The sequence below is a fragment of the Podarcis melisellensis genome (assembly GCF_964234715.1).
Source record: "Podarcis melisellensis genome assembly, chromosome: 5".
Lineage (NCBI taxonomy): Eukaryota > Metazoa > Chordata > Lepidosauria > Squamata > Lacertidae > Podarcis > Podarcis melisellensis.
The window spans coordinates 39,559,868-39,571,286 of record NC_138537.1 but is presented as its reverse complement, the minus strand read 5'-3'; the positions used below and the strand labels follow the sequence as shown (position 1 = coordinate 39,571,286).

The window sequence follows — 11,419 nt, the reverse complement described above, 5'->3', positions numbered from 1 at the left end:
CACTTAGTTGTGCTCTGGCTTGGCTTCGTGTATAGGGGCGAGCTGTGGTTTTGTGGCCTGTGTCAGCCAGATCTGTGTAGGGATTGCAGGGGGGTGCAGCATCCGGAGGTGCCACCATGGTTTGGCTACTGGATGGTGTCTGTAATTTATCTGTGGAGAGGGTCCGGGTTTGGGTCTGGTGTGGTTGATTGGTGATGGCGTTCTGTGTGCCTCTGGATCTAGTGTCAGTTTTTGTGGGGAGGGCTAATTTCCAGATGTCTGGTAAGCGGGATGTGTCGTCACGCTTGTTCATGTTGTGAGGGTGTTTCTCTATCTCGATGGCTTCCATGATTATTCTCTTGTGGTGATGTTCCATGTTAAAGAGCAATTTGGAATCTGCAAAATTAATTTCGTGTCCTGTTTCTTTCATGTGTTGGAAAAGAGAGGAAGTTTTTTCTTCTTTTTTGACGGCATTCTTGTGTTCTGCGATACGTGCATTTATTCGTCTGTTTGTTTGTCCAATGTACGTGGCTGGGCAGACTTTGCAGGGTATTTCATAGACCCCTTGGTTTTCCAACTGGATTTTATCCTTGGGGTTTCTGAGGATATTGGCTATTTTTTGGTTGGTGCAAAAGGCTGTTTTGATATTGTGTTTATGGAGGATTTTGCTAATTTTATCTGTAGTGCCCTTGATATAAGGAAGGAGGGCCATGCCATTGTTTTCTTCTGTGTCTTGGTTTTTGGGGGGTGTTTCTTTTTGGATTAGCTTCGTAACCCTGTTTTGCTGGTATCCATTGGCAATTAACACATTTGAGAGATTCTGTAACTCAGTTGTCAAGTGGTCTTTGTCAGCCAGGCGTTTGGTTCTGGAGATGAGAGTCTTGGCTACGGAGTTTATTTGTGCAGGGTGGTGGTGGACCTGACCAACCACTGCCTAACCAACACGTACTTCATCCACAATGGACAAAGATACAAACAGATAGAAGGAGCACCTATGGGATCACCCCTCTCACCGGTCATCGCAAACCTGTACATGGAACACTTTGAAACCAATGCTTTAGACAAGTCAGAACACAAACCCAAACTTTGGCTCAGATATGTTGACGACACCTTTGTAATTTGGCCACACGGGAAGGAAAAACTGGATAGCTTCCTCACACATCTCAACAGCCTACACCCCAAAATACAATTCACTATGGAAATAGAAGCCAACAACCAACTTCCCTTCCTTGACGTCCTAATCTACAAAAAACCTGATGGCTCCCTAGGACACACTATCTACCGGAAAAAAACACACACCAACCGCTACTTACATGCACAATCACACCACCACCCTGCACAAATAAACTCCGTAGCCAAGACTCTCATCTCCAGAACCAAACGCCTGGCTGACAAAGACCACTTGACAACTGAGTTACAGAATCTCTCAAATGTGTTAATTGCCAATGGATACCAGCAAAACAGGGTTACGAAGCTAATCCAAAAAGAAACACCCCCCAAAAACCAAGACACAGAAGAAAACAATGGCATGGCCCTCCTTCCTTATATCAAGGGCACTACAGATAAAATTAGCAAAATCCTCCATAAACACAATATCAAAACAGCCTTTTGCACCAACCAAAAAAATAGCCAATATCCTCAGAAACCCCAAGGATAAAATCCAGTTGGAAAACCAAGGGGTCTATGAAATACCCTGCAAAGTCTGCCCAGCCACGTACATTGGACAAACAAACAGACGAATAAATGCACGTATCGCAGAACACAAGAATGCCGTCAAAAAAGAAGAAAAAACTTCCTCTCTTTTCCAACACATGAAAGAAACAGGACACGAAATTAATTTTGCAGATTCCAAATTGCTCTTTAACATGGAACATCACCACAAGAGAATAATCATGGAAGCCATCGAGATAGAGAAACACCCTCACAACATGAACAAGCGTGACGACACATCCCGCTTACCAGACATCTGGAAATTAGCCCTCCCCACAAAAACTGACACTAGATCCAGAGGCACACAGAACGCCATCACCAATCAACCACACCAGACCCAAACCCGGACCCTCTCCACAGATAAATTACAGACACCATCCAGTAGCCAAACCATGGTGGCACCTCCGGATGCTGCACCCCCCTGCAATCCCTACACAGATCTGGCTGACACAGGCCACAAAACCACAGCTCGCCCCTATACACGAAGCCAAGCCAGAGCACAACTAAGTGCAGTACAGCCATCTTCTCAGAAAAACTCTTCACAAAGTTCAAGAGGTCAAGACACAAAGACTTTAGCAACTAATCCACACCTAATGACCCACCTAAGTGGTACTCAGGATATCACTCAAGAAATCACTCAAGATATCCCTCAAGTAATTAAGGAACAAAAGAAGAAAAGGCACACTAGCCTGGGAACTTCCTCTCTGCCCAGAACATTGGAGGCTATACACCACACCCCCTCAACAGTATTTATAGGAACTCAAACACTGAGATCCTGCTCTGTTCCAGTAACAAGAAGCCGAAAGCACCAGCCTGAAGATGACGAGTGAGACCTCGTCGAAACGTCGCCTAGACACCCCAACTTTTACACGGGAAGACACCCGAGGACACCAAAACCTGCATTCCTGTACCCGTGAAAATCTACGAAAGCAGATATTTATATGTATATACTAGTGTGGATGTTAAGATTTGTTACCAAATCATAGAGTATTTTCTAAGAAACTCTCTCTTCTCCCAAATCTAAAAAAATGGTTTTATGCCTGATTATAAAGATTTGGTTGTTGTGGTCAACTGAGACATGGTGGGGCTATGGAACAATCAGCTGGTCCCAATGGTGCTAGCTGCCAATTCACAGCTGCTAAAAGGCAACTCAAAGAACCAGCATTTTACTAACATTACTAATGTTGATGTTCTATGTAAGCCATGCTAGAGTAGTCAGCATATACGCAGATGGGAATAAGTGTATTTTTGTAACTGAATGTAAGAAAGCAGGGGGACATGCAATCTCTGTGTTAGAAATAGTTCGTTTTTGGAACTAAGACATACAGGGTTGTTGAAGTATTTCTTCCCTTGTCTGTGCCGAGGCTTTAATCTTTTCATTCACAGTGTACTGTAATAATGGATTAGTCCAATGCAGAGACCGGATAGTAATAGCAATCACTACCTTGGATTAATATACATTAAATTGTATTTGTACTCACTTTATTCTTTGTCCAGCATAGTCACTTAAAAGAAATTCTCTCCCTTTTACAGCATTATTAACCACACAAAGTGAAGCTTATCCCCCCCCCATTCTCTAATATTTAAATTTTTGTGGGAGATCCCACAGCTTAACGTATTCCATGTGCACAATAAAACTAATGCAAAACTTCACTCAAAAACTGAACAATCCAGTCAGGATGTAATGTACTTGCAAACTTTTCTACATAAAAAGGGTATGTGCAGTGCCATTATGGGTTTTTCCTGCCACGTTAGTCCAATTTCTGACTTATATATCAATTTAGAGGGGCAAATTATCCTAGTAAGCCAGTAGTTTTGTGTGCAAGGTACTGTAGGACTGATATTATACTATTGCTTCAAAAATTCAGGAAAAACAAGCTGCATATATTTAAGTACAATATACAATACAGTACAAGGTATGCAGTTCAGTTAGACCACTTCAGCACTGAGCACAATGCTAGAAATAAGCTGCCAATAGACAGAACCTACAGCTAACCATCCATATTAAAAGCAAGCATCTTAGCTTCCAACAACCATCTGCATCCTACCTCCACTGCACTCTCTGTTGGGACACTGCTAATTGCAACAGGTATTTCTTCTACCCATAACTTACTGAAAAAACATCAGCATAGATTGGCAGTGTTCACATGTATCACTCAACCATGGCTAAACCATGGTTTAGCATTACAAACCACAGCAAGCTTCAGACTCACCTCTCCTCCTCAGGTGCAGCCATGAGGAAGGGTTCAGAAACTTTCATTTCAGATTTAGACTTCAGCTTGTTGTGGTCCAAACCTGGACAAACTGTGGTTAGTCTTAGCCATGGTTAGTGGAAACAAGCCAACTTCAAACCATGAGTTATGAAGTTGGATTGTTGCCACCAGCTTTAATTAAGACTGATCACAGTTTGTGGTTCAGATAAAATGCTAAACTGTGGTTAATAAAAACATATATGGAAGCTTCCTCCTCATGGTCATGGAAGAGGAGAAAACACAACCCCTAGGCTTGTCATGGCTTGAACTCATACCACTAAACCATGGCTAGCTTTACAAGCCATCTCTTGACAAGTTAGATGCCTATACAAAACCCCACAACGTCCTACAGCTTCGGTGGAATGGACTTTGGGTATCATAATTTTGAAGATTAACCTATTTTACAGAAATGTGGAAGAAAAATTAGAAAAGGAATTGTAAATCATCTTATGCCCTGAAATGCCTTATAAAAACGATATAAATTACTTTTAGGAGCCTAAATATTAACTCATAGCTATAGAGAGAAAAATGTTACTAAGTTCAGACAGTGTCCAAGAAACAAAATGATTTAAATCTATGTATGACTGAAAGCCAGAGGAATTGGAAATATGCCTTCTAATTCTGTGTTACCAACGTCGTAAGAACTAAAATAGAACAGCACAACAAAATAACTTAGATGCTTTAAAGGGGATTCAAAGGGCATTAAAACAGATGGCGATTCATACAATTTTCAAGTTTTGATCACCATAGAAATCTGGCACTGTTACAAAATTCAGAGTATATATATTAAAAGAATCTCCTAACAAAGAACAGCAAGCTGCAGTTAAGCACTCAAATCCTATTGACTTTCAGAAAGAGTGCTTGGTGGCTATTAGCACCTTTAAAATTCCTCAGAAAAGCCAAGTTCTTTTCTTCAACTTGAGAAACCAGTTCACCAAAAACGTTAGGAAAACAACAGGCCCCTATTTCACAATACAAATGACCTAGTTCACACATAATGATAAACTATGGTTTAGCATGATGAGGATGAGCTGCAGCAAGTCTTGGGCTTGCACATTTTTATCTTTCCAAGCATGGCCACAAAGAAATGCTATGAGTAATCTATGATTAATGAAAGTAAGCTAGTTTCATAGCCCATGGTTTGAAGTTGTCTTGTATAGTTAACACTAACTTGTAGTTTGTTCAGGTTTGAATGTCACCATAAGCTATGATTAGTTTAAAACAAAAGTAAAAGCCTGAGGCTCACTCTCATAGCACTATGTAGAAAGGGTGAGGTTCCTTTCTCTTTTTTCCAGAGAACTAGGAAACAGGGGGAGGGGCAGAAAGAAGCACAGGCTATCTGCACTGTAAGTTGCCTGTATATAATAAACCAACTCCTATAGACAGCATCATTTTCTGGACTACCTGATCCAAGCCAACAAGTTGTAACTTTTATGCAACTGTGTTGGGGGAATTATGGACTAACTGGGAAGGGGTATTAGAGAATTGGTTTTTTCAAATGTTATCTTGCATTACACTGCAAAAATGCTCAGAAAGCAAACTACTTGAGACATAACATGGCATGATCCAAAACTTTACTTTCGTCTTATCACCACTGAATGCATCCAATGGCTTGCCAGAGCAAATTTCAGCACACAATTTAGCAAGTAATTCTTAATCCCATTGACCTCATTACAGCCCAAAAATTGGCTGTGTGGCAGAGCAATCTTGTAGCATGACCAGCTCTAATGGGCATATGATTCACTATGTACCCCAGCCAACTTGAGGTCGTGTGAAATGACCCTTAAAATAGCCTGCTGCTTTCAACAATATGTGTATTATGAAAAAACAAACAAAAAATCCCAAAGTTTATTGGTCACTAAAAAATAAGAAAAGTTAACAAAATATAGATATCCATACCATTTAAAAAACAACAAAAAACAACCCACATACCTGGTTCTTTTCGGCCTGGTTTTTCAAACCGCCTGTCCCCCCTAAAAAGGCAAAATAGCAAATTACCAAAGCATTTGGAAACACTTAAGACAGGGAATAGATCACAATTATTTCTGTAATGTACGAATAACAAGTTGAAATAATGTTTATTAATAGCATACTCTGGACAGAATATATATACAGATATAGGTATCAGAACAGGTAACAAAAGTCATTCTGAAGACAAACCTGTAAAAACGTGTGTTACTGGTGTATTTCTACTATCCATTTGCCCTAACGATCAATGTTTTGTTATATTATTGAACTTCTTAATAATATTTGTTACTGTCAATGCATGCATCCTATTTTAGTGCATACTAATGTTCCATGAATATCAATCTATATTAGCCTGATGACACTAATTTACTTGTCTCATTTTTTAAAATCTGATCTTGATCTGTCATGGGTAAGTTTATAAAAATATAACACATATGAGGGGAAATCCCCACTGGTTAACTAATATTTGCTTGTTGGAAAATATAGCTGATGTTTTCTCTCTTGGCATTTCAGGAAGACATCAGGAAGAATTAATTTGACCTTTTTGAGTCACAATTTGTTTTTTTCCTTATGTGGATCAATTTATTTCAACCCATTAGAATACAGTTTAGTTGTTTTAGGTTCGAATCCACTGTGCTGCTTAAGATCATTCAAGTATTGGTGTTTGCTAGCCCAATAGATTTTGACTTGCCCCCACTCTTTGAACAGTTAAATCAAGTGCCACTAACACAAACTGCTTTTGAAATTCTCCCTGGTTTCAAAAGCATTGCCTTGAAGCAGAGGCATTTGCTGTTGAGAGAAATAAGTCTAAAGTCCTCTTCTGATTACAGATCTAATTCCTTAGTTCTTTGGATACTGACCATAATCTCTTCTCTCCTAAGCAGCTTCAATTCTTCCGTGTTCTCTTAGTAATTCCAGATAAGTACTAAGCTATGATGTCATGAAGGCTACCAATTTCAGATCTTTCTTAAATTCTACAAGGGATAATTATGTTTTCCTGATATTGATGATTTCCTGAATCATCAATATCATCCAATAGTGCCCTGGTTCAGTTAGCTTGTTTAAGCATTTTTATCCAGCTGTTCTTATAGAAGGCTCTGTCACTCATTTTAGATCTTATAACTTCAAAATTTATCAAAATAGCTGGACCTCTATAGCCGTTCCATACATTGCAAGGCAAAACTAGTTTGCTATTAAACATACTATCAAAGGGGAGTCGCTGCCAACCCTGGCAGGTGTAGTATACTCATGCTCGTGGCGAAATAGGTCAGTGCATTTGGTTGTTAACTAGAAGGATGGTGGTTTGAGCCCACCCAGGGACAACTGTAGGCAGCATTCCTGCATTGCCAGGGGTTGGACTTGATGATCCTCAGGATCCCTTCGAACTCTACGATTCTATGAAATCTATGCTCACAAACATGGTGGCCACATCTGTGACAAGACTTCTAGAAGGACAAACTTTAGAGCAGCCAGGATTCTACCAACATAACAAGTTATCTGAGCTTCACAACAGATGCAGTCCATGCCAATGTATATGTTTATTGAATTACCTTTCCTCCCAGCTCTGGGATCTGTGCATTTCTCTACCCCCTCCTCGTCCAAATCCACCTTCTACATCATCAAAACTTCTTTGGTAGAAACCACTTTCTCCTCTACCTCTGCCTGAAAGACAAAATATGGTTGAGATCTTATAAATTTTACCATTTTCCTTTGGAACCAACAAGACCAAAGCTGATTTTTGCACTTTGTCAAAGTGCCAATCTTCCTTCAAAGCGAGCTCTTAGGGAGACAAATTAGAAAATGCACATTGTTTGATTTTTCATAAATCATAGGTTTATAGCAAAGCAGGTGCTGTCTTACATGACAGGTAACTACTGGGCCATGCGTGGAATCCGAACCACAGAGAACCATCAGTTGGTCCAGAGAAAGTGTTGAGTGCTCCTGGCACTTGTCCTATTATGACTGGCAATTCTATAAAACAGAATCAATAAATGATGTTTCCTCTTCCTCAGTCACCAGTAAATATTAAGAAAACAAAACTAATAAAGTGAGCAAACAGTGAAACAAAACACTGAAACTACCTCTTTTACATCTTACTTGTACACCATTTATTATCACTCCACTTTAGCGGAAGGACTGCAACTTTCCAGTCATATTTGTGAGCTCAGTAAGAATTTAAATTAAAAAAGGAAAGGAATAATCATGTGTGCATTGCTAGGCAACCACACAAGTATTCCTTCTAATTTCTGAGTTACTCCCATTTTCTGCTCCCCCACCAGCATGAACCCTGCTGGAAAGTTATGCAGTTGTCACTTCTCTTAAAAGTAGTGGCAGAAACAGCACAGGAATTACTAGCACAGGCATATGGCCCAATGACAACACTAGCAGTACTAGATTGCTAAATACTGTTACTACAGTAAAGGTTTTAAGTGAGGAGCAATTTAATACAAAATACACTTTTCCCCAGCACACAGTTAGGACACTCTACTTTAGGAACATTAGCAGAAAATACTACAAAACCAAATATGCATGGGGGGAACATCATCAAAGTATGCTTGCAAGATTGAAAATTTAAGCATAATCACTCCTAGATTATTTCTTTTTCATATCTAGAGATCTCCTACAAAAAGGTCACAGTAAAAATGAGTAAAGAACAGCATAAGCATGGTTCTATAGGAAGCCTACAAAACTGTTATTTGCCATCATCCTTTAAATAAATGCCTGTTGGATTTTTTTTATGCTACCCAGTTTATGTAGACAATTAAGAAAACATATTTCTGCAACAGCTAGTTGATGGTCTATTATTTAAATGCTTACATGGTTACTTTTTTTTATGATATAGCAGATTATAATTTTTTTATGAATAAAGAAATAAAAACAAGATTATTTAAAGCAGGGATGGTTAACTTATGGGTGACATACAGCCTAGAAGAGAGATACATAACTAGTAAAATGGCCTTCCAACAAGACCCACCAAAATGTTATTTTAAAAACCTGACTACTGCTATGCATCCCTCGCTGTGATGCCATACGGCAAAAGGCTTTTTGTGGCCTCAAGGCACTCCAAAATTTTATTTTAAAAGAAATTCCTAATTTTAACTTTTTTTAAAAAAAAAACAAAGTTAACCTAATAAGCTTTTTTTCAGACTGCTCCCATAGATATCCCACTGTGATACCAAAATATCAACGTTTTATTATTATTATGACATTAAAAAAAAATACTGACCACTCCAACAGGTTCCCTGCTATGATTCTGTGATGCTAAGTTTATAGCCCCCCCACTACACCCAAAATGTGTTCATTTCTATAATAATAAAAAATGACCATGAATGCTTTGAAGCTCTTTACATTCTTTTAAATTATTGCCTTAAGTAGTTTTTGTTCTACACTTCTATGCTACAAATATATCTATGACCAGCTCCATGCAGTCAGTTAAATGAATTCAACTATTATGTCTACATTTCTTGCAGGTTGTTGTAACTATTTTACATCTGTTCATTCTACTACCTCACATCGCAGAGGAGGTCTAAGATGACTTTGTGGGCCATTAAGGGCAGAAATTGTTATCATTTTCCCCGTTTTTGTAATATGCAGGTGGCTTCATATATTCTACTTATTTATCCAGTGAACTCAAATATTGTATAGTAAGAGTTGTTATCTCAGCTCCTACCTTAAAATCCACTAAATATTGTTTTCCTTCACTAAATCCAGGAATATTGGTCAAACATTGGGAAAACAACACAGGATGTGTACGTATATTGAAACTTCCTTAATTACTTTGCAGTACTGCAGCCCTTACCTTCTCTCATGCTAGGGCCCAATTCTATCCTAGGTTCTCTCTCTTACTGGCTTACATTTATTTTTTGTAACATTTATCCCATCTTTCCTTCCAAAGAAAGAAAAGCCATGGCAGATTAAAACCCCCCAACATCTTCATACGGGGTTAAGCAGTTTAATTCTAAAATGTAACAATGACACTACTTCACATTCACAAAACCTCTCACCTCGGCCTCTAGAGGAACTTCGACCTCGAGGAGCCCCTACCACCGTTCCTCCGCCTCGTCCCATCAATCGTAGGACAGCAGCACTATTTACAGACATAGAGAAATTTCTCTGCCGAAAAGAAGAAACACGGTGAGAAAAATATTTTGTAACAATACTATCATAAAATCAGAACTATCTCCCCCCCCCCCGCAAAATTCTAATGTATTATTCAGCAATTTTCAAGTCAAAATAGATAAAGCTATGTAAGTATTGCTGGTGAACTTCTGAGATCACAATTTCCTTCAATTTTCAAATATCAAAATGAGCTTTTTGCATATGAATGCTCTAGAATGTTTGAACAGTGTTTGACTCACAGTAGAATATATGTGAAAGGAAAGAGCCCATGTTCAATCTTGTAAAAAGGATCTCAGATATACAGCAGGGCTAAGAAATAATTCTGCTAAGAACTTGAAAAGTTGTTGCCAGTAAGAACAGCAAGTACTGGGTCAGATGGACCAACAGTCTGACGTTCTACAAGATGGCTTCACATGTTCATCATGTTTAGAATATTAATTATGCAGTTACTTTGCATTTGTGTATAGTGGATGTCCCTTAAGACACCAAGGAATGATTTTTCTTTTTCAGATTAAAGAAAGTGGCTTATGTTTCAAGTTATAAGAATTACACAACACAGCAAAGCACTTGATAACCGTATTTTTCGCACCATAGGGCGCACCGGACCATAGGGCGCACCCAGTTTTTTTGGGGGGAAATAAAGGGGAAAAAATTATTTCCCCCCCAGGTGCGGGGCTGGGGCGGGGGAAGCTAGAGCTTCCCCCGACCCCAGCCCTCAAACAGGCAGCTCTCCGCAAGCAGCGGGAGCGCTCCCGCTGCTTGCGGAGAGGTCCGCGAAGCCTGGACGCGCTGAGCTCAGCGCGCCCAGGCTTCGGCATGCAGGCACCTCTCCGCAAGCAGCGGGAGCGCTCCCGCTGCTTGCGGAGAGGTCCGCGAAGCCCGGACGCGCTGAGCTCAGCGCGCCCAGGCTTCGGCATGCAGGCACCTCTCCGCAGGCAGCGGGAGCGCTCCCGCTGCTTGCGGAGAGGTCCGCGAAGCCCGGACGCGCTGAGCTCAGCGCGCCCAGGCTTCGGCATGCAGGCACCTCTCCGCAGGCAGCGGGAACGCTCCCGCTGCTTGCGGAGAGGTCCGCGAAGCCCGGACGCGCTGAGCTCAGCGCGCCCAGGCTTCGGCATGCAGGCACCTCTCCGCAGGCAGCGGGAACGCTCCCGCTGCTTGCGGAGAGGTCCGCGAAGCCCGGACACGCTGAGCTCAGCGCGCCCAGGCTTCGGCATGCAGGCACCTCTCCGCAAGCAGCGGGAGCCCAGCGCTGGGCTCCTGCTGCTTGCGGAGAGGTGTGCGAAGCCTGGAGAGCATGAGGGGTTGGTGCGCACCGACCCCTCTCACTTTCCAGGCTTCAGCGAAAGCCTGCATTCGCACCATAGGACGCACACACATTTCCCCTTCATTTT

The 11,419-nt window shown here is 40.9% G+C and overlaps 1 protein-coding gene across 2 annotated transcripts in view; it reads right to left on the bottom strand.

Moving 5' to 3' along the window:
- The window catches only part of GIGYF2 (GRB10 interacting GYF protein 2), a 75,922-nt gene that overhangs the window by 43,143 nt on the left and 21,360 nt on the right, over nucleotides 1-11,419 (bottom strand). For both annotated transcript variants that reach the window (XM_081912427.1, XM_081912426.1), the window contains exons 5-7: nucleotides 9,914-10,022; nucleotides 7,460-7,571; nucleotides 5,874-5,914 (exon numbers count right to left, since the gene is read on the bottom strand). In XM_081912427.1, the coding sequence (XP_081768553.1) occupies nucleotides 5,874-5,914; nucleotides 7,460-7,571; nucleotides 9,914-10,022 (262 nt within the window). The remainder of the gene's footprint in view (nucleotides 1-5,873; nucleotides 5,915-7,459; nucleotides 7,572-9,913; nucleotides 10,023-11,419) is intronic.